Source organism: Styela clava, chromosome 1 (genome assembly GCF_964204865.1).
Source record: "Styela clava chromosome 1, kaStyClav1.hap1.2, whole genome shotgun sequence".
Classification (NCBI taxonomy): Eukaryota; Metazoa; Chordata; class Ascidiacea; order Stolidobranchia; family Styelidae; genus Styela; species Styela clava.
The window spans coordinates 8,636,690-8,661,198 of record NC_135250.1 but is presented as its reverse complement, the minus strand read 5'-3'; the positions used below and the strand labels follow the sequence as shown (position 1 = coordinate 8,661,198).

Genomic DNA, 24,509 nt, shown 5'->3' with positions numbered 1-24,509 from the left:
TACGAACTCTCTATCAATAGGGGCCAGTTGAGTGTTAGCAGACCCGACTAAAATAATTGCCGAATACAAAGACTTCCACTAAAAACGTCGGCAAAGCTTTAAAGGTTGATTGATCAAAAATGTACTTTGAATCCCAAAATATTGCACCAACGGATTGATTAAGTCAGGTAATTTATTGCACCAAAACATACACTTCCATAAATCTTAATCATGTGATAATATTACAGAAATTAGGTTTTTGGAGAAACAATGAAAAGCACGTTCATTAAATAATAATTAAAATTATAAAATAATATACTGCAATATGAGACACAATTTTCGAACAAATTCGGAATTATATTTTGTAAAATTAATAATACTTAGCGGGAACTTGAACCAAGCGTCATGGAATGAAAGAAATACTTGTCAATAGGTTGAAAAAGATTGAAACAACCATTGCTGGGATAGTCAACATTTCAAGAAGTTTATTTCTTGTTCAGGTGATGGGTCACAAACAAAGCAGCCTGAAACTGCTGGAAGGGGCTAAACCCATGTCACGATTGCTGCCCTCAAATTGAAACTGAAATAAACTTATAAAGCACCTGTTAAGATAGCACCAACAGAACCTAAAAAGATTTTAACTTTTACAAAATTAGTACGATAATAAGGATTGCTATTCTGGTGTATTATAGATACACAGTCATGAGGCAATTTATATGAAAAATTAATAAAAATAATAGTTAAAGTAGTGAATATATATTACCTTGGCAATGTTAGAAGACCGAAAATAAAATATTTGCCAAATACATGATCGAAATTGTCCAATTTACAAAAATATCAATATGTCAAGTGTTAGACAAGGATGTGGACTGTCAGACATATTGTTCTTCATTACATCAAATAGTGTTAGTCAAATTTAACCATTTAATTAGGATGTATCTTGTAGTTCGAAGAATGGTATTTTTGCAGTGCTCTGGAGATCAAGGTATATATAGGATGTAAACTTAATAAAGAAACTGAAATCTGCTGCTATCTCAAAAATAATCACAAATGTAAAACAATTATTTTTCTGACAAATGTTCGGTAACCCAGTACTATTAATGAATTAGTTGGAATTAAAGTTCAAATAATAATTTTACAAAAAGGGTTTTTTGATTTCCATTTAACCAAAATTACTTCACAGATGTTTGTTATACACCATAAAATTTGAACATATATCCAGATTTGCTATGGAAAGATCAATTTCAAATTGGAAAATAACTGTAAAAATGATTTCTAAATACAGTATGATGAGGCAAAACTATTCTTTTCTTATACAGCATTTATATTTGATCAAAAAACAAGATTTGACAAACTATTGGCGCTTGCATACACTGGAATGTGAAACACTTGTTTCATAATCAGTCCGAAATTCGGATATGTTCAGAAATGTCAGGAATTTTAAACCATAAAAAGTACCTGGAGTCTTGGAGTGTGATAATGTTTTTGGTTAAAGTCGGGGACAAGAAATCAAATTCACCCAGAAGTACAACAAAAGCACTTGGCACAGCCAAATAATTTGATAAAAAAAAATTAAAAACATTGTACCGTTAATGCTAATAAAACATCTTTTTAATGCGATCAAATATATTGAAACAAAAACAATACTACAGAAAAATCAAGAAAAAATCTGTCAGGCAATTAGATTATTGAATTCTTTTTAGGTAATTAAAATTATGTTTATACTAAATCAATATCTAGTTGTTAATCTCAAATTTGGTAAATGTAAAATAAAAAAGATTCTATTTTAAGCTTTTGCTCATATTCGGTGACTGTGAGCAAACTTAACGAAGTAATAAAAGAATAACAGAAGAAATTACAATAAACCATAATTCTATCTACGCTATGATAATCAATTTCAGAACAATAACTTCTGATTGTAATAAAGGCAAAATATGAAAGAGATGATTTAATGATTAGGTGAATAATATAAGAAACAACTTCGACAAATCCATCATTCCTTCACAAGTCAAAGGTCAGGACATTAGGGGGTGCTTGACTTTTCCATTCTGCTACCCTGTAATGGAATATTTATAAATAATGGCGAGTTATGATAAAAGAGAAAATATACTCACAATTATACGATTAACTAATGATATATTTAAGTTGAAAGAAGTAGAAATATTCACCACAGTTTGAAATTTAGATAAATCAGGAGAATAGATTTATCCACCCATGCTATTAGTTTAAAAACAAGAAAAAGGTAAGGCGATCATTTAGTCTCGAAACAGCAATAGGTATCCAGGGCACTCAAATCAGAAATGTATTCCAGTGCTAAAAACTTTCTCAGTCAAAATCACACTTCATAAATCATTGATCTATTGGGAAACTACTGGTAATAGTAGTTTAAATTCACATAAGCAAATTTACTAATTTCTGCATTATCAAAACTCGAAACATAAAGAACATCTTAAAATTAGTGATAAAGTAGTGGCAGTTGAAATTTTTCACAATACAGCAGTAACTAACATTATCGTTCGCTTGAGTTTGCTTTAAACAAAGTTGCAAATGATTAATCAGAGATGATCATTAAACTTGGCATCAAAAAGTAAGCAATAATCGGAAAAATTTAGTTTTCATTATAATTTTTGTTTCTTTAATTTTGTTCAAAATCAAATATCAAGCAATAAATGTGATTCCAGCCCATAAATAACGTAACGATAGCGCAAATCACAAGCTCATGCTTCGCAGAGATTAATTAGCGAAGCGGGCACGAACAGTCATCAAAATAAGTCAACTCACTGAATCAATCAGAAAGCATTAATTTTTAATATAATATGATTTTGAATTTAGAAAACATCGGTTCAATAAATAATGATACAACAAAAAAAGGTCTTAACCTATGCGATCCAATGAATAAATTATTTGTTGAATTTTCGGACTAACTTCATTTTTTGTACTATACCTGTTTTATTTTCTTGATATTTTCCATGATTCCATATAAGCTCATCATAATTAGTATTAGGATGGAAATTATTAGCATCATCCTGTAGATGTTATTGCAAACACACAAAATTATAGTTAACGAATGTCATCAATCAAAATGAGGTAAGGGTCATAATCAGGTAACATTCTATTCATTAATACCATTCGAAAAACACTTCGATGATGTTGTTTCTTTCATGCAATATTTTTCATCCGATAAATCATCAAATACATTTATACATTTATAGGTATGTGTCAAATTTTCATGTACAAAAAAAGTCTAGAAAAGTTTTAATCGGAGATCCTTTACACGTAATGTCAGTTTACTTTACAGTTTCAAAAGCTTTTTTTTAAAAAGAGAAGGGTGTTTCAAAAACTAGCGGCACAATATTCATGTCAAAAAGAATAAAAATCGCTGTTGCTGCAATAATTATAGAAGAATGACTTGCAACTGTTCATTAATGTCGTATCATGTCAACACCAAGAAAATGGGATAATACCCATAAATCACTTTAGGGGTGAATCGCTTTCGCTTCTTACTTTTACAATGAAAATAAAATGATCAATTGGCAAATGTGTTATTTGCTAAGCATTATAGTAGTAATCTCCTTTGTAGTATTAGTTGATTAGTATTCATGCTCAAATCAGGTTAGTCAATGTATTATTTAGTAATTTTAAAGAATATTGACAGATCAAAAGTAGAAGACATTCTCAAAATTAACAGCGTTTCCTATTACAGTTAATTTATCTGTTGCCTAATCATGAAATGGTTATCATTGTTCAAAATATTATCTTTTATTACAACAAAAACATAACAATTCGGTAGTCATTTTTCTCGCTCATATGTACAATAATTAACAGCGACAGAATTTGACTACAGCTAGCCAATATATTGCAGTAATCAAAGGTAATTACCCAACTAAAAGGTAAAGTTCTGGCATAGCCTAAGCTGTTTGAATTAAAGCTACAGAATTTAAGAAAAACACTATAATATCTAAAAATCATTAATCAAAAAGTTCTACGATTGATCAATATTGAAAAATTGAATTAAAATTCTTGATGGTAATAAAGTAGAAACTTTAACCTAACATACCTTAAATGCTGCTGACATTGGACGAAACTTTGGTCTGTTGCCTCCACCAGGGCTGAAAGGTTTCGCAGCAGAAATTCCAACAAAGTTCGAGGATCGAGGAGAATAACCAGGTGATTTAGCTGGAATGTTATGAATGTGGAAAGTAAGTATTTTTCTACTGGGAAAACGTAAGTATTAATCAGTGACAATTTTCAATTACTAATATTGAAAAGAGAAATATTCTATTAATAATAATGCGACATTTTGAAAATAAAAATGTTCTTGTGTTTGAAATTAATCAGACTGGGCAAACAAAAATCCCTATACAAAAAACTGCCAAACTATTTTCAATCAAATTTCCTTCTAACAAAGTAAACAAAATAAATTAACATAGATATGTTCAACACATGGAATACGACAACACCTTTTAGTTTCCAGATTTCCAGATAAATATTACAACACTCATATGTATGCCATTACTTATTCAACACTTACTTGATGAAGTGGATGACGCTGAAGATTTCCTTGAATAATCTAGAGAAGTCGGTGGTGCAGTGTTCGATGGAGTCAAAAATTCTTCTGGTGGTGGAGGGAGTGGAACATCATCTATATTGGTTACAGGGTTCATTGGTTTTGGTGGACTCTTTTCTTCTGGTGGAAGAGGAAGCTGCGTCACCGGTTCAATTTTGATGGTTTCGGTAACAGGTGCAGATTTGTTTTCATTTTTAGTTTGTTCGACTATTTTAACTTCTTGGGGTTTCACAGACTCACCCATGGGTGGAGGGGCGCCTGATTTCAAACCCTTTGGTTTTAGATCACTCACTAGTAAAGGAGCACCTGATTTTAAAGCTTCAGGTTTTTTGGGCGGATCTGGTTTTGGCGATAATTCTCCGTTTGGCACTACTTTTTCTTCTGGGACAGGTGAAGTAATAACTGACGACTTCTTAGTCGTGTCTTCTTTATCTTTGTTTTCAGCAGCGAATTGTAAAGCTTTGATCCCAAGGAATTTTTTGTAATAGTTTGGCAAGGATGATTTTCTTGATGATGACAGTTCTGAAAAAATACCAAAGAAATTTAAATAAAAGAAATTAAAACATTGAATGGATAATATTAATGTTATGGTTAGATCGTTTTACCTTTCCAATCATTGAGTCATTATTTATTACTACTTGTTTACATGTCTCTACACACACTACGGAAGTACCATATATTGTTCATTTACCTTCATCTTGTGCTGCTTGTGATGGAACATACGGCTTACTTTGCACATTTTGACGTTTCATAGCGGCAGATGCGACATAACCAGAAAGACCTTTCGGTAAAGGAGGCGCATTTGCAGGAACTCCTTTTGGTTTTTGAGGCTCTTTTTCTTTCTCTTTTATCACAACCGGTTGTTGTTGCGGCACGGTTGTAACTGCGGAGGATACAGAACTTTTTATCACTACTGGTTGTTGTTTGATGATCGGTTCCTGTGGCGGCGGCGTTGAAGACTTTTCCACTGGTTTAACTGCACTTGGTTCCACCTTTTCAGGTGCCGCTTGCGGACTTTTTCGCTCATTTTCATCTTTTTGGGGTTCAGGCACTCCAACTCCTCTTATCTCTCCACTCTGAGATAAATTGATTCCAGCTGGGGCAGCGGTCTCGTAACTCTCGTAAACTTTCTGAAAATATGAAAAGTTATGTCATTCAATTATATCATCATTCACGGAAGCTAAGAAAGTACGCTATGTCCTCAAAGGCTATGCAATCAACTAAGGTTAAAAATGTACCACAATCTCACCTTAGTTCGTTGGTTTGGAACAAAAGTAAATGTTTTAGCCCCTGGTTTTTGCATTTCTCCAGGTACTGTCTGTTTTTCTGAAAACAAAAAATGGGAAATAAAGTAGATGAATTTTCAAATACATGAACACGAAGATCCCAATGTTGAAAACAGGTCGGCATGAACTGAAAAAATTAAAATTCATGTCGGACCAGTAGCATTCGTAATGTATTTGAAAAATTAAATAACAATAATCAAGTTACTTCTTCCATCTTACTTACTTATCAAGTACTGAAAATTTGCAAAAAAAAAATAGTCCAGCAGTTTTCGAAAAAAAGCTATTTTCACACAACAATCCTAACCCAAAGCATTTGAGAATGATACAATTTATAAAATCGATCCAAATGCACAATTCATTTCCAATAGGCTATATTTAATCTCACCTTCTATGATAGTATAAGGTTGCTTTTTAGCAGCTTCCTCTTCAGCTTTTTTCTTTGCTTTTGCCCTTTTCACCATATTGATTTGTTGTTGAAGTTCTTCTATTTTTTGTTTTGTCATTTCGTCATCTTCATCCACCTAAACAGGTTGTAAAACAATTTTTGTTTGTGTGTGTTTTTACAAGGTCATTACAAAAGTATAAAATGGCTTTGTTAATACTGTATAGAAACTATTTAAACTAATGTAGAATACTGTGTGAGTCTATGTTTAATTCAATTCTTATTCGTAAAATACCGTAATTGAGATAAGCCAGATTAATAATAATGTTGAAGTAAGTCCCAAATCAAAAATTCTCCTTTTGTGAATTCAAGTTTTATTATTACACAAGAATAATTCATCCATGTCACTGTGAGTAAAACAACCCAAAGTTTGGAATCCATTGTGTTTGTATGTTAGGTAAGGAACGCTAAACAAACTATTCAAAATAGTCTTTCTCTGATTGTGACTAAATTGACCACAAAGAATAGAAATTTCATTTCGACTAACTTTTATATTAGCAGGAAGATTTCATTGTATGATGCAATAATTTATTTCCAAGAAAATTTGGCGATCCAGAAGTATGTGTACCAATATGTCATTAACTAATTTTGTTCGCCTATTTTCATCAAGTTGTGTAAAGGGACTGAAACCTATGGACAGGGGCCTAACTCTAACCTGGTACACATACTTTGGAAGTACCGAAAATTTACTACATAGGAACTTTACATGTTAATAAGTCCAATTAATGCTTTGAAATTTGGAGAATTAAATAAAAATATTGTTACGAATTGGCAACATTCCTACATTACCTCATCTACAGTTGTTCTTACATTGTTCCCAAATTGTTGAGGAGGTTGTTTTACAATGGAAGGAGTAGGTGGGGGAGGTGTAGGCTGATTGTCAAAATCATCTGGTGGAGGCGGCGAAGGAAATTCATCATCTGATAACAAAATAGAATAAATGTAGAAAATATTGCATTTGAAATTGTATACAAGCACTCTTTCGATAGTTAATTTCACATGTTGTGTGACTGCCCTAGACGTCAAACCCATGTTCTATATGGCATTTCATTTAAATCCTTATGGGATCTCTAGAAGTATGCGCACCAAGATGGCGCACAACCTGAACATAGTATGTGTGTACCGGTTAGGATTCAGGTTGTGTGACATCTTGGTGTGCATACTTCTGGAGCACCTCCTTATGAGTGAGTAGTGGACATATAGTGGACTTTAGTAGAAGTTTGGGTGGGGTTAATTTAGGGACTAAATTTGTGACCATTAACCTTCTCCAGAGGCTGTAAGACGGATCCCCAAATAATTTATTCAAAACTAATAGTATTACATAAATTCATATGAAATTATCATTCACACAAGGGAATCACGACTAATGTTCCGCAGTAAATACATCCATTACTTATTTATTTTTCGTACTAAATAATAGAACAGAATTTTAGAATAACAAACAATTTGAGTAATTTTTTAACATAGTTTTGAAAAGTGAGGTGAAAATGTTTCAGCCTCCATAGTTCATATATCTAAGACTAAAATAACACACCTTGCGTCTCTGAAGATGGATTAAAATTAGTGATCATGCTTCGAGCTAATTCTTCCGCAGCCATGAAATCAAATTCATCTTCTGGAGCGTCTACTTGTCCAAAATTTGGATCGTAATGACTTGGAGTTGTAAATAAGTTGTCTTCGTCAGCTAGAGCAGTTTTGGAATCGATTTCTGAATGATCGACATGAAGAGATCTTGGTTCTGATGACGTTTCAATGTTTTCTGCTTCATCATCACTGCTTTCCTCTTTCTCAATTGCAATGACGGGCTTCTGGAATGATTGTTCGGGAGTGGTTAGAGCTATCACATCGACTCATTTGTAGAGTCATTGACTCTTACCCATTTGCCCAAAGACTCAAAGTGAGTGAGTCATGTAAACTGGGGGTGTGCAACCTTCAGTACAAGAGGGCCAAATACAAATAACTGAATGAAACCGCGGGCCGCACCTTTATTCTTTATTCAAGGCCCTCTAGTAGTTGCAGGTACAAAAATTTGGGTTATTAATCTTGTGACATGCGTTGTTCACTTCGCACATGCTAGCTATTAGGGCATAGGAGTTGGAATTACTTTCATGTAGCAGATTATTAAACTAAATTGAAAACTAGTTTCACAGGCCGCACACCAATTAAAATTGGCATTTCTTCGCGAATGGCACAATTTTTCCTTGCGGGCCGCAAGTTGCACATCCCTGCTGTAAACAAATGACTCAGACTTGTATTCAACTCAATCGCCTAACTCAAATTCGGAAAGACTCAAGAATTCAGATGACCCGTGCTTTAAAGTTCAGGAGCTTCAACCTAACACCAGTTAAAAAAATCATGTCACCCTCCTCACCCAGGGATTGATAAATTCCGTAGCGAATGCAGAACCTAAAAGTTCCCAGCCCTAAAAATGGCAGCTCCTTGTATATCAGGGGCTGCTTATACAGGGCTTTGTATAGAATGAAAGACTCCTTCCTTCATTTTCTAATGAAGTGTTTCATACCTTCATCGAGACCAAGGTTATACATAAGAAACCAGCAAAATGTAGCTATGAGGGAAACTACTGCATTTTTTGTCCAGTACTAGAATTTCATAACATGATAATCACAAAATTTCTTAGTCTGGATCAGATCATAGGCTTGTTAAACAGTATGGGTGAAGGGTGCCAAACAGCCACTTCAGAAATAGAGATAACCTGTCGTAATACTTGGAGCTCTATAGATTCTTTGAATTTGACTGGAAGAAAAGTCAACTACTTTTTAAACAAGATTCAATTAGGGAATTGATGTTTTAGTCAATCACAACCCATCTCATTTTAAGAACAAAAGCTTTTTAAACATACCGGTATTTCGATTGGATGCTCATTTTCAGATGTCACATCATCATCATCATCATGTGAAATCTTGCGTTCATTAGTGTCTTCATCATGTTGGGTCTCTCCAGGTCCGTACATATCATCATCGTTTTTCTCTGATATATCGAATTTCATATCTGTGGCCTGATAAAGTATGTACAATGATAATAGAACTATACTGTATAAATCTCAGTCAGAATACCTGCTTATAGTTTCATCATGCGCTAGTGAATCTGAGTTTGAGAATAATGAGTTTGCTGTGAACTAACACAAATGTATTTCTATAACATTTTGTCTGAGGTCAGACTTCTTCAGACAAGCAAATTTTTATTTTTGACGAGAAAAGTGACATCATGTACATGAAGAATAATTTGAAGTGTTTTTTGGGATACTAATAAAAAGTCGTTTCTTGTAATAGTTGTCAAGTCGGAAATTGTTGGGACCCATTGTGGATATAGCTAACGCAACTATCAGTTCAGGTTGTGTGAAACTAACTATGTATCATTCTCTTTCAGGCTCATATTAAGAAGGTTATGGAAATGTTACATAAATACATTTATGTGTGCTCTCGAATCACATAAAATCATATAATTTCATATAGATATCAAAATACAAGTTAGATAGAGCCACATAGGAACATACATATAGTTCCAAATCTGGTGGTAATTCTTTGGCTTTTTCATCAACCTTATTTTCATTTTCATTGTGGTTTTCCACTTCAGGTTCAGGTTTGGTAGTAACTTCATCTTGAATTGGAATTGCATCTGTCATAAGAAAAATGCAATGAAATATTCTGAATCATTTAATTATGAGATATTGGTCGGTATAGCACACATGGAAAACATTAGGCGCAGCGTGGAGTTATAACTAAATAACGGACTGACTTATCAAAGATACCATTTGGAAATGTGCTCGATGGCATTAAAATCGGGATCAAGTCTCAATTTTGGGTCGCACAATACGAAATTTACTTAAAATTTGTCTAAATGATGTCAATATCGTGGATTCGCCTGCATCATGTTAAGTTTAGGAACTTGTTTCATCGTATCTCTGATTACCCCACAAACCAAATTTGAGGGTTTGACACTCATGCAAAAAACTATGCACCAAGCAATTGCTGGACTTGTGATAAAGTTGATCTTAAAGGAAAAAATTAACGAAAAGCAGAATTGTATTGTATTCGTTTCAATATAACACAAACCAACAGAATAAGATTAATATTACTTGCCTGTGACAACCAAATTTTCATCACTTATTTTGAATTCTGTATCAGCAGGTGTTTCTTCTATATCTTCAGCAGAACTGATGCTCACACTGTAAGAATCATCTTTTTGTGGTTCAGATGGAATCTCGGCCTGGATTTCGTTGTTATTTGCAGATTCCGTTTTCAAATCATCCGATTGTGAAAGTCTTGGTACAGCTACCGGTTTTGCAAGAGTTACTTTCTCAAACTCGGCATCTGCACTCTCAATTTGAGGTGGTTGATCATCCATTTTCTCATGTATGTCCTCAGTACTTGAAACTTCCGACTTCTGTTTTATTTCAGACTCTGTATTTTAGAGAAATCATATATTTTTTAAAAAAGATGCCAAACTCAATTCATGAAATAGTCTGACTGTAACAATAGGGATGGGCGTATTAAGACCAGAAAATGTTACTAATGATTTCAAAAAACTGTTTTTTTGGCAAAATTTGGCAGTTATATCATTAATTCATGGCTACCATGAGAGATTAGGGCAATGTCTTTTTTTTTATCATGCAATAAAGCAGACATAAATCCAAATTTTTCAAAACCAATTCAATTGTAAATTTGATTTCTTAAGCTCTCAAACTAATTTCATATAAACGTCTCAGAACCCACAATAACTGCAATAGTGAGTTAATGTATCGAATAGCACAGCAGTTAGAAATGTCACAACTTTTCACAGGGTGAAATAGAGATTTTTTACCAAAATGCTATTTTAACTTCAAAACTAGAAATTGGGATTTTCAAAATTCACGAAGAGACTCTTCTTTTTAAATATTGTGTGTTAAACACCATTCAAATGAAACAAACAAACAATTTTTTGGCCATATAAAATATGATCCAAAATATCAGAACGAGGTTCAACTATTCATTACCAACCTTTTTCTAACAGAATTTCAACATCTCGAATAATTTCTTCATGTTCATGCTTTTGTGCTGGTTCCTCGCCTTCATCAGATGGAGGCTTTTGCTCAACCTTTGTCTCAATATTGTCTGATGTCTGCATTGGTATTGCAATATCATCTAAAACAAAGAAAAAATTGTATACTAAATAAGTTATTTTGGGAAAGTTGGTAGTGCTAGACACAAGGTTATCATCAGTACACTGACGTTATATACACTAGATATCCGTATTTCATGTTAAATCTTCAGTTTAGTATATGATATATGGGGGCTGATTCTGATGACTGTATGGTCATATCGCTCCCTCTTGTAAATATCAAAATTTTGAGTATGTTGTTGTTTTATTATTTATTGTTGCAATGATCTTTTCGTCAGCTAAATTCGTCAAGTTGTAACAAATTGGATATCAGAAAGATTCTAGTCCTTGCAAACCCTGAACCTATATCCAGTGGTGAGATTCAAATTTTTTGTCAGCCGGTTCCATCACAAAAGTCATATTTTTAGGGCCGTTCTGTTACATGCTTTTTTTAGTAATGCTAACCGGTTGGCTGATCTCATAAAATTCCGTGAGACGGTTCTATAGAACCGGTGCGAAGCGGCTGAATCCCACCACTGCCTATATCCAAATTACCTTGATTCGGGAGCTTTTGCATATAGTTGAGAAGTTGAATAAGCAAAAAATAGAGTATGAATAAGCAAAAAATAGAAAATTATTCTTGCATTTAAGTTCTGGTTACGAAAAAATAAGTAAGTAATGAATATCCTCACCAACAACAGTTTCTTGTGTTTCCTTATCTGAAGATTTTTCTTCATTAAATACAGGTCTGTCCTTATTACTCTTCTCCACACTCTGTTTGAAATATTTGAAAATGATTAATGATAGATATCAAATTTTAATCATGTCAACAATTTCAGTTTAAAACAGAGGGTCTGGGAATATTGCCAAGGGGCTTTATATAACTGTTGAGGTGTTGCGTATTTCTACTTTTTGAGGCAGAGTACGACTTACAAATGTGTCTATCTAATACTGCTCCTCAAATTTCAAAAACATCGTAGCGAACGGGCACAGCCGCCATACTAATGTTCAGTATTGAGGAGTGGTTTTCAAACAGTGAACCCTTGTGGGGGGCGTAGACAATTTTTTGGGGGCGTGGTGCTAAATAAAAATAAAAATATTTGTTAGATTCAATTTTTTCATTTATTTCATTATTTACGCTCCATCCACGTATTTTCCTCTTACTATCCTGTTATTCGTAGCTCATTGTTATTTTTGAGGGGGGCTAAAAAGGGGGCGTGGCTTAAAAAGTTTAAGAACCACAGGCATAGGGTATTTGAAATAATGAATTCAGGTAAGATCATATGAACATTTAGAATTGTTATCTGTTAGTTAATATATTACCATCTGATTTGGAGTCAGCTTGCTGGGGATTCAGGTAAATGTTTCAGGTTACTAAGGGGAGAAAGCATAAAAATCCCTGTCTTTGTACAATATAATCAGCAGTGTGATGACTGATAACAAGATTACTAGTCTAGAGCCATGCACAAAGAGCTCACTGTCAAGGTTGTACATTCGTGTTCATTACTCATGCAAAGTTGTATTGATCCCGCATATTAATATTATGAAAATGTGCACCAAATGCAGGTGTGTATGCACCAAAACCTAGAATTTGAAATCCATATTTTCAAACCACTAACATGTTTTCTGGGAGGTTTTTCTGGTCTAGAAGGTCTTGTTGGTGAAGCAGGTGCACTGTCTGAACTGGTAGGTGGCGGAGGTGCCTTCTTTTTACCTGGACGTATATGACATAAAAGTTAGAACAAAAGTATAATGTAAACACTGAACACCTTTGCAAATTTTTAATGATATAATGGAATATTAGTACTAAAGACGACCAGGACCAATAATTCAGTATTTTCACAAGAAAAACATTAAATATAACCCAAGATTAAATCATACCTTGACTAAAGTGACAGAATAGTATATGACAGAAGTGTTTATTATTAAAAGCAGTATTATCAAGTACTGATGGACAATTTTCTAATGCAACTATTCTAATATGTTTCTTAATCTGAAAACTACAGGCTCGGAATTTAGAATATATTCAAATCGTTTCGGATAACCCTAATTATTCTATCATAACTAAAAAACTAAGATAGTTGACCTAATTGCACGTCAAAAACAAAAAGTGAAACTTTGAAATGTTATTGTTATAAAATAGCAAAATCGCAACAACAAATATCAGTAAATTTGAACTTAATTAATCAAGTGAAACTTTATTATCATAAAATTACTTAATTTCAATCCAAATCAACTGACAACTGATTACCTGTGGCATGGAGTCGAGTGGCCGGAACAGGCTGCTGTCTTGGTTTAACTCTGGGTGGAGCGTTAGGCCGAGGAGGGACAATCTTTATGACTGGTTTCATGTGATGAGCATGCAAGCAACGGTAAAAAAACAAAAAATCACATTGAGAATTACCGTCATGCAAAAAATGGTGATCTTTCGTGTTTTTTAAAAATTAATAGCCAATGTTGTAATTTTATGTCGCATGTTTGAGCCTGATTTAAATTCTTTTTTTCTTAATTTTGAATGAATAGGAAACTATGATATACAAATTGGAATGAATCTAGAATATAAAACGAATCTTCAAAGAGACCACAATCTCCCAGTATTAGAAATCACTCAAATATGATCATGATATAAAAGTAAAAAAATAATAATAATAATTTTTTGATTTCAGCAACTCCAAAACAAATCATTTGATAACATTTTTTCAACAATTCAAAAGTCTGCACTGATCTTAATATCAATCACGAGTTACTAAAAAAATTATTTTGAAATATAGGAATAATAGAAGCAACAATACAGTTAGTAGCGGATATTGATATCAATTATTCATTTTGTAAAAACACTTACTAATTACATTTCCTGAGAAATCAGTTTTCATATGATAAATCAAATAACTGGGACCATTTCTCAGTTATGGAAATTGATCAATTTTATCAATATATCCAAGCATGTCAAATCAAACTGGATATGTCATCAACATTATTAATATTAATATTGGATTTCATAAATGACAATAATTCAATTTTTACAGATATATTTACAATCATTAACATTACAATTTTTTCGAAGTTAATAGAATTATATCAATCAATTAATCTTGTTTACTCGGTTTATTATTGGATCAAGCATAAAAATCAATTCAGCATGACTTGAAAAAATAAAAAATAAATTACCATACCTTCCTCATCCTCTATGTGTTCTTCTGATTCAACTGATTTCTAAAAATAATCAAAAAACAACTTAACTTAATCAGGTAATTTTGGAATATTTCAGATTTTAGAAATAATGGATTTGTAAAGATTAATATAATTGGTATGCGATATATGGCAAATTAATTTTACATTGTGTCTGCAGACTTTAATATGTCAATAGTAACTGATAAAAATACTTAGGCCTCGGTGAGCGTCGATAAGCAGGAAATACCCCATCTGACCCAACCTGGCACCAAAATCTTTAACCTGCGATGTCATAATTGTTACAGTGAGCAGGCCAGGCCATCATGGCACTAACCATGAAACTACAATACATGTATTTTACGGAAACAGCACCAATGTGCTTAACATGCCCTAAAATAAAAACAACTACCGGTAAGTCTTGTATTAGTCCACATTTTTTTCAAATTTTAATAATATTTACAAATTGTGTTTCAAAAATAAATGCAAAAAATGGGAAATGTTATCCAATTAGGGTTTAGTTGATTTTCAAAAAAAAAATCCCTGCTCATAAAGTTAGATGCTATAATTAGATTTACCTGAAATTACTAGAGCATGAATAAGGGATTATCGGTATAGGATAAACAGATGGTTACTATAACTACCGTTGCTACGAGCAACATAATTAACAAAAAATAAAAAATGGCGATTGTGCAGTAACCGTCCAGCAAAGAATATTTATTAGATTTTCTAATTGCGAACCAAGGCAATTTATCCATTATTTCTACCAATTACTATGTAACTATTTAGTAAAGTCTGCATACCAAAGAGATAAGAAATACTTCATGTAGATTAACGATTAACAGCTACCTGTTTTTGAATTGTCTCTGCTTTCTGTGGCTCATCAATCTTTTCAGTGACTTGGCCATGCAACGGTTCATTCTATAATGATATGAAATTATGATAGATTATTGGTGTTGTTGAACAAATGATTGTACAAACACAATGAAAATAATTAACAAACAAACAACTAGAAATTGATAGATTACTAATTATCATCAAGAATGTAAGAATGGGTAGGGCTACCTGCTAATGTATTTATAATGGGATATCGTGATAATACAACAAAATTTAAATTAATGTTTCCAAATTTATTTTAAAAGATAAAATTTTGAAATGGGAAACTAAATGATTTGAGAATCTGGCTGCACATTAACACAAGGCATAGCATAGAGCAGGGTGTTCCGAACCCTGCGGGCCACATGTGGCCCCCGGGCTCAATATTTGTGGCCCGCGTCCCATTTGCTGGAGGTTAATCAAAAATCGCATTTAGTGTTGTCTAGTCATGAAAATAACAAGAAAATTTTTTTGATATATTGTTACATCACTAATGTCATTGAGTTGACTAATCACCAGTGTTATGACTAGCGAAGTTGAATATTGCACTGTTTACCTTTTCTTGGCACTATTGCGGCCTGCGAACAATGCAAAAATAATTTTGTAGCCCTTGAAGCGGACAACCTTAGACCACCCTAGCATAGGGCAATGGTAGCATTGTACCTAGTGAAGGATGGGAAGGGTAGGTATTTAGTGTTGCATAACCCAAAATTGTTGTTAGGAAAACATTACTGTTAAATATAAATAAGAAGATTTCACCCAAAAAATATTTATTTTGAATATCTAGTATACTGATAAAATGCCTCGGATGAAGCATAAATTTTAATTTACACTCGAATAAATACAAAAACGACGAATTAAAATTACCAAGAAAACTCAAAATTACATTCTCTTTCATGCTAAAATATTTATTTACAATTTTGAGCGTACCTGAGGTTCAGGGTGCTTTACAGGTGCCTTCTTCTTTTTATGGACTTTATGTTCATCTTCTCTTTGCTTTGAGTTGTTTTCATTCACATTAGCGAACTGAGGTTGCTGGATGGTGTCAGGAGACCTGAATACCGAATAATAATAGTTATTTTACTAGAATTTTCACTTCTTTAGATAATTTAATGTCAAAAATATAGCAATGCGAAACTTAATTCGTTAGAAAAGAATATTTGAAAAGGGGAGGAGTTCATATTTTTTTAGAAAAAATAAATAAAATGGTTCAAAGTGTTGACTTTTTTTTAGGAGCAACTATGCAATGTTATCATTATTCTTTTTGATGTGAAAAACGATTCAACGAAAAAAAGATAGCAGGATTTATTATGCTGATTATAGAAACAATTGTAAAGAAAAATTCTGGAATTTTTAAACTACTTAAAATGCTCCTACTCAGAAAAAATGTTTTGATGCAAAAACAATTTTGAAATTGAATAATAGATGCTATCATAAAAATAGAATATTCCCCATGTTTTGTTTGTATAAAACTTATAACTATGATAAATAGATAAGAGATTTAACCACAAATTTAGCCATTGGGCTTCTATAAAACCAATCGCAATATTGAGTAGAAACATTTTATACAAAATTCACTTCAAACAACCGTAATAACCGCAGAAGTATATAAAGCAGCGGTAATTCAGTTCAAAATTTTTTTATATTTAATCCACAAAGTCATACTGGTCATTCATACATATATCATAAAAAATTATTGTGTTGATAATCTAAATAAATAACAGGTTTTTACAAATAATTGCCACAAGGTATTCAGGATTAACTGGTGTCTCTCAACGAACGAAGCTCTTTATGATAGCAGGCAAAAAAGCTTGAACCTTTATTATCAACTGGCCACGTAATTGTTACCTTGATTGTGGTATAGGTGGACTTGAACTTGATTGTTCAGAAGTTGGTGGTGACGACAATGGTGAATGCTGAAAATAATATTAATATTTAATATTCAACAGAGCATGTAAGTATTACTGCACTATTGATGAGAACCTGCGATATTCTTTATCCAGACAATTATCAGATTTTTTGCAACAAGTCCATGCTTTTGAAAACAAATAACTGGCTTACTAATCCCATGGCTGACATAGACTGGTAATTGGACAAGAGGCTGTGGTTCGCCACATGATTAAGCCGGCTTGTCAACTTTCCTCTCCCAATAGTATAAATATGTATATCTTAAATATGTATGTCCTAACAGATTATATATGTATTGCAACTGTTACATCCAAAACACATCATACTGAAGTGAAGCCTACAAAAGGTTAACACTTTGGTTGGCATCCACGTTTGTGTCTCCTGATGTCCATTGGCAAATAAGTCACCTATTGGCCAATGCTAGATCTTAGTTGATCTTTCCAAACCCAATATTTGAATATATCAAGTGCTTGTCTGTACGGAACCTCGCATGGGGCACTGAATGCTTCAAATTTATGATGGGACATTTTAGTGCAAATATGCGATGTCAACGTTCATTTAAAACAAATGGATGAAATTCAACCGAATTAAAATAATAAATAATCTATCTGGGTAACCTTGCTTTTCCTCGAAAGACGAAAAAATGATTTCAGCTTTTTGCCTTTCTTCAGGCTACCAGACTTCTTTATTCCTTGATCAGAAATTTTGTCTGAAGCAAAAAAAATAAAGATAGGAATAATACGACAAACAAAAATACAAAGTACAGCAATATAAAAAATATTTGAGTATAATATAAATTTACAAAGATACCAAAGTGCTTTAATTATTACATGAAGTGAGATAAATAAAAAACTGAAGTAATTATTTGCATGCCGTTCTTTTTATCTTACAAGTTTGGGTAAATATTATTTTTTAAATAAGAAATTTTTTCATCTTTCTTAACCTTGGTCGATTATTAATCTGAGATTGAGGGCTGTTCGATAAAGTTAGTCGGTGTGACAGCATGAGAATAACCAATCAAAATTATTATCAAACTACAAAAGTATGCTTGAAATGCAGGTAGTATTTTTGATTATTTTGTGAGTTTGTTTGGCACCTAGATATCCTAGAATCGTTTTGCTCAAATATTTTTAAAATTATGCAATATTTAACAAAGCCATGACATTTTTCAAATTTTTCTTTTTTTACTATCATTTTTCTTCCGATCAACACAAATTGTGATTATAGAGCAAAAAAATCCGGAAAACCGGCATATTTGATTACATGTATAATCAAAACAGCATTTTCTTTGAAACAAAAATTTCAATTTGAACTTTGTTGTTATATTTTAATTATTTGTGAAACTCTAGTATACTACAGATCCAAAATAGTAATCCAATTTTCAAGTACACGCCTGTCAAAACATGACATATCCAAGAGGAATCCCAATAAACGTTTGCAAAATGTGGTGTAAAGTACTTAAAACCTTTTAAGTGAAGTTTTAAATGGGTTTATAAGAGGGAAACTCAAACATACGTCTTAACTATTAACAAAGGCTAAGGAGTCCAAGAGCACAATAGAGAGGAATTCCAATTGGAATTTACAAAAGCAAATATAAAAGACAATTCATAGTAAGATTATGAATGTGGATAGTAAAAAAGAAATAGCCCTGTGTTAAAAAATTGTTCCTAAGCTCGACTCAGACATTTAGGGAATATTTTTATTTGAAATAGTTTCAATATTAAAATTTCCAAGATGGGAACGGAACACTGGGCGAAGCAAGATTAGGTATATCAGATTCTATATTTTAGTGCCTATCTCGAGAAGGAAAAAAATCAATACTAGTAAATGGTGATAAAAACTCTTGATTTCTGATCCCAAACTTTTTGTCTCCATATAATAAATTTGTATTGTAGTAGGGAAATTTATGCCAGCTCTGACTTCAATCTCTGTACTCTCCGTCCATGAGTTTTTGACTGTGATATTCTGATTATTTGTTGGACAAAATTTTGAAAAATGTAACCAAATTTGATAACAAAGGCTTTGTCATATGCATGTTTTTTTATCAAATGCATATCAGATATTTACATCACAAATTCGACGATTACCACTTTTAAAATTGTGAAATTTTGTTCATGACTTAAACTTTTTACACGCTCAACTTCACTTCAGTGTGGGAAATACTTTGATAAATTACTGATAGTGATAACTGATAAAATCAAAGTCAATGACGAATCAAAATTAAAAAAATTTTCTGCAAAGCAAGTGACCATATTGACCTGACACTCAGACAGTGATAATCTGATTAAAAACCTCATTGCACGCATGATTAATACTTACCAGGCGACGTGTCATCAGATTGTATTGACATTGTTTCTGGTTCAGGTTCTGGTTGAGGTTCATGTTGTTGTTGTACCGGTACTAACGAATCAAATAGAATTAAATTGCAATTAATTTCGGTAATAATTCCACAAAAATTAATTGGATCATGTGCAGATCAGATAAATAATTATGCTCAATCAAGCACGCAACAAGTGTTTTTGGTTGATATTTTTAATGAAGCATAATTGGTTCATACTTGATCAAGCATAAATAACAAACATTAGCATTCTTCGGAGATAATATGTTACATACAGGTAAAACAAACAATCATGCAAAATGATTAGAAAATTTAATTCTCAAATTTAAAATCATTTATTAAAGTGCAATCTTTCTGTGGCATGAATCAATGCGTTATGAACAGAAAGTAATGCATATTTTAAATCTCAATAATATGAATAGGATATAAACGTATTAGGCCCATGGTACTTAGATGTCTTTTTCTCAAATTTTACAAATCATTTTTAAACCACAGAGATATTTTTGAAAATTAGTAAAAACATGATTGAAACTTCATCCAAGATTTTATTGGAAATACCAAAAAATTCCACTCAAGATCCCATATGCCGTAGTCGAAAAATATGCACTTCCGAATATTCACAAGAATAAATCTCAAATTTGTTTTTAATATTGTTCTAGCCTTAGGTGAAAAACATGACCAAAACGTAGAGATAAGATAATATCCTAATTGTGATAAGATTCACAGACACAAGCACACACATATGTGATATCCATATGATTCCAAACGTTTTTAACAAATAATTAATAAACTCAAAAACATTGAATTTGAAACAAAACCAGAAAAAAATCAAAAATTACAAATTAGTACCTTCCTCATTTGAAGTTTTTTTGTGTCGAATACACGACCGAAACATGGTTTGAAATTTGTAACAAAACTATGACCGCTTCCTGCACTTCTAGAACTTTCCTGGCATTTGCCAGAAACTTATTTTAAAACTAATCCTGCACACGAACTGTGTTGCAAAAACAATAACGCGTAAAAATGCACAAACCTCTTTTATCTGCAACAAATATCTCTCGAATTTTATAATCATCTAAAGAACGAGATGTATCAAGCGTCATGGTTGGTTGATCAGGGTGTCTGAGTTCGACATATTGATGCTTATCTGGTTTGAATCCCGATTTTTCTAATATTTGAGGCAATAATTTGTCCAAAGACGTGTTGGGTCTAACTCGAAGAACTTGTTTATGTGATTGCGACATTCTGATTGTCAATCTGACTGTTTGCTGCAAAAATAATACTTCATAATAGTAAACAAGGAGTGAATTTACCATTCCGAAAAACGAATAATCAATTCAGAAAATTCATTTTCAATGAAGAATATGTGGAACTTATTGTATTCAAGGAATTTGTATTTAAAAACACACTTAAAATGATCATTGATTCAATAGTTCTTTATTTTTTTTTTAATAATTTTCATAACATAAAAGCCTTCTTGGTCACATGTTGAGTCTCGAAAGGCACTTTTCTAAATTATTCCTAGTATTAAGGATTTCAATTATAAAATATAATTAATTCCAAATAGATTCAAATATCCGAATCATTTTGTACCTCCCTATCGATAACCAAGTCCGAAATGGCTAACTTTGGTATGTTTCCAGCCAGTGTTCCTGATCTTTTTTTATGTCACCATGGGAACAAAAGACATTTTGAAACAATTGAATAAACTAGATTCTAGTTAAATAGGCATAAAAATATTTCAACATGCCCAATAATCAATGGTGATCGTCATATGGTGTCAGAATATACATATCATAACTAAAATTCATCAGAATCACCATTTTTGAAAAAAAAATTGTTCCTTAGAAAACAAGAGAGCTATGCTCAAATAAATGGACATGTCACAAGGTGTCACTATTTTTTATTCTGACACATAAAAAACGAATCTCTTGAAGTCCACAGAAATTTTTGAGATAGGTAAAAGTAATAGCCTTCTGGCAAAAATATCATTCTTTAACCACTGAAAATTTCAAAGCAATTGGTCCAGTATTCGAAGAGATTTCAAGATTTCATCATGACGAAGGAGAAGAATAACAAAAACAACAACATAATATTGAAACGATCGTTATGTACACTGACGTGTCCAATAAGCAGAATCTAACCTCTACTACTTTAGGTGGTGCAATTTTCACTGGCTCTTTAGCTTTTGTTTTGAGAGCAACAGCTTTTGCATTAATTGATACAACTGTACTTGATTGTGTGAAAGGTATTGCTCTTCCATCTAATTCAATCGGTTCAAGTTTATAAGAACTTGGAGAAAGTTTATATTTAGCACACAGTTGCATTCGCAGATCCATCAAAGGTATTCTGTAAAAACAAAAATTAAAAAAACATCACTTGAGTGGATATAACAAATTGCTTAATTATAATCTAAATATTAAGCAAAAAAAGTCTAGGAATTTTATTTACATGGATGAAATAATAACATGTATGAAATTTTCTACATGGATATGAGGAACTTCTGTTTGGAGTCAAATCGAAAGACTAGAATTCAGTGGTTCTCAAACTTTTTAAGCCGCGCCCCCGTTCTTAGAATTTGTCAAGTATCGCTCCCCATTCGAAAATAACTGGTTAACAATAAGCTACATAACAGATAGTAAGACGAAAGCATGTTTTGTTCAAAAAATACTTTGAAAATATGTGGATGGAACATGAATATCAAAAATTAGGCAGGCGAGATCGAGTCACCCTCTTGTGGGGCTGGCTTCACCATTTGAGAACCACTGGTGTAGAGCCTTGTTTGGAGAGAATAACCTAATGAATGAGTTCTTTATTGGTGAACAATGATGATTCTTGAAATGGAAATTGAAAAACTTTTCAACTCACAATCCAGATACTTGAATTTCATCTTCAGTTTGATCTGGCATGACCACTTTTAAAATAATATTTTCATTCATGTTTAGATCTTCTCCATGACCATTTTCCTTCTTTAGTATTCTTTTAAAAAAATAAGCAGGTTAATTAATTAATAATCGAAGCATATATAAAAAAGCGCAGAACAAAAATGAGATGATTAATATTTACTTTTCATTTTCTTTGTTTTTTCCAGCGGGAGTACTTTGAACTCCTGGGACTGGAGGTCTTGGAGCTGCTCTCTTTTTGCTGAGGCTTTTGAAAAAACACCCAATGATTAGAGATAAAGATAACTTGAAAATAAAAATTAAAAAAAAAACAATCTATGAAATCTTTGATTTATATAGGTACCTTAATTGTAACAGGGGACATACAAATTTACACAAAATACATTTATCGTGAATATGGTTGGTGGCAACCACAACCAGTCGGAAGTCAATGGATAAGTGAACCATCCTGATAAGTAGCACAGCAATTTTTTATGTGATTATGGACAAAGATATTAAACTATGCTTCCAATTTAATTTGCCAATATCTCATCCAAAGTATATCAAGAAAAGCTACCCCAATCAAAACTTGCTATTAAAATATCACTTTATCTAAAACTATGTTTTGACTTTTGATAACCGTATTTTATAGCAAAATTATACTATAACAATGATAAAATACAATTCACAATGATAAATAAATTAGTAGTAAGTTCTAATACAATAAGAGAAAACAATGAATGAGATAATCACCTCATTATGCAGTTTCAGATTGTATTTCTCCTTCAGTTTCCCTTTTATCCAGTTGTGATTACCACAGTACTAACTAGGCTAAGGGAAAAAAGTTCATTCCTAAACCAATACTACTCTAGCCTAGTAAATATATGCTGTGAAATAATAAATCATGAATTAGGTTATACAAAATAAAAAACTCATACCTCTAGAACAAAATAGTTCTAGAATCTAGAACAAAAAATATGTTCTCTTTACAGTCTCTAGAATATGTTCCAAACGATTTAAAATCTGTTTTTTGACCACAAGAATTTATGGAACTTTAAATATTAGCTGTCAATGTTAGTGCTACACAAAAACGAAATTGACCAGATAAAAAAGTTTTTATATACCGGTAGCTACATCTCATGAAGTGAACATTATGTCCGGATTTGTTACCATAGAATTTATAGATTATCCAATTTGCTAATGGAATTAACTATGTTTAACTATCAACTATGTAACGAGAATATCGGTCAGAGACCGAAGACTTATCGATCAAAAGTTAGGGGATCCCCCCAAACAGCGCTCTTACTCCATAGTGACACCTTGTGTCCGTTCACTAATTAATTAATAACTCGCTAATTATACGACATACATCATCCAAAATCAATAGCCTAGGCTTCTGGTACGACATATGATAAATGCACATGCACATCTGGAGCAGATTCAATCTCGCTTTCGTGAGATATCGCGTGCATCTAACAGACAAACAAACAGACAAATACCTATCAACATACTTAGCGATTAAAATCGATAAGTAATGAGCTACACTTACATATTATATTGCATTTGATAGCGAGATAAGTAAAAAAGCTATAGAGGTATTGGGCAGTTAATTAAAACAGAAACACTTAAACTGTCTGAAATATTTATTCTGATTTCAAACATAATAAATCAATTCACAACTAAGTGGAAACAGCAATAAAAAATTGATGAAGTAAAACTGTTGGATCACAATAAATAATTTTATCAATTCTCCACTTCTTATAATTTGAAGACCAACTTTACGAGGACTTATCGCAAACAATAAGACAAAAAATTTTGGCACGATCTCTTTTTTCAAAATATTTTGATATGACGTCATTCTTCTTTCAACGAAAGGCTTTCTATCGTAATGTAACAATTCTAACGGTAAATACAATGCACACAAAAGGTGTAGAATGTTGAGAATTTTAACGATAATCTATTAAAC

The 24,509-nt window shown here is 32.3% G+C and overlaps 1 protein-coding gene across 2 annotated transcripts; it reads right to left on the bottom strand.

Annotated features, from left to right (window-relative positions):
- Window positions 1-154: 154 nt before the first annotated feature.
- Window positions 155-23,430, bottom strand: LOC120339433 (uncharacterized). 2 transcript variants are annotated; one of them, XM_039407561.2, is made up of 27 exons: window positions 23,297-23,430; window positions 22,728-22,811; window positions 22,530-22,640; window positions 21,806-22,010; window positions 20,695-20,929; window positions 19,643-19,723; window positions 17,941-18,032; window positions 17,264-17,331; window positions 16,346-16,469; window positions 15,389-15,460; window positions 14,545-14,584; window positions 13,623-13,712; window positions 12,991-13,085; window positions 12,064-12,145; window positions 11,272-11,415; window positions 10,375-10,695; window positions 9,789-9,910; window positions 9,135-9,290; window positions 7,809-8,082; window positions 7,064-7,194; window positions 6,218-6,353; window positions 5,796-5,872; window positions 5,238-5,676; window positions 4,511-5,068; window positions 4,037-4,155; window positions 2,924-3,005; window positions 155-2,035 (listed from the first exon to the last, which is right to left on the bottom strand). In XM_039407561.2, the coding sequence occupies exons 1-27, from the start codon at window positions 23,299-23,301 to the stop codon at window positions 2,031-2,033; spliced, it is 3,948 nt and encodes a 1,315-aa protein (XP_039263495.2). In that variant the 5' UTR covers window positions 23,302-23,430; the 3' UTR covers window positions 155-2,030. The 2 variants fall into 2 exon arrangements, with proteins under 2 accessions (XP_039263495.2, XP_039263503.2); XM_039407569.2 differs by lacking the exon at window positions 2,924-3,005.
- Between the last annotated feature and the right edge of the window lie 1,079 nt (window positions 23,431-24,509).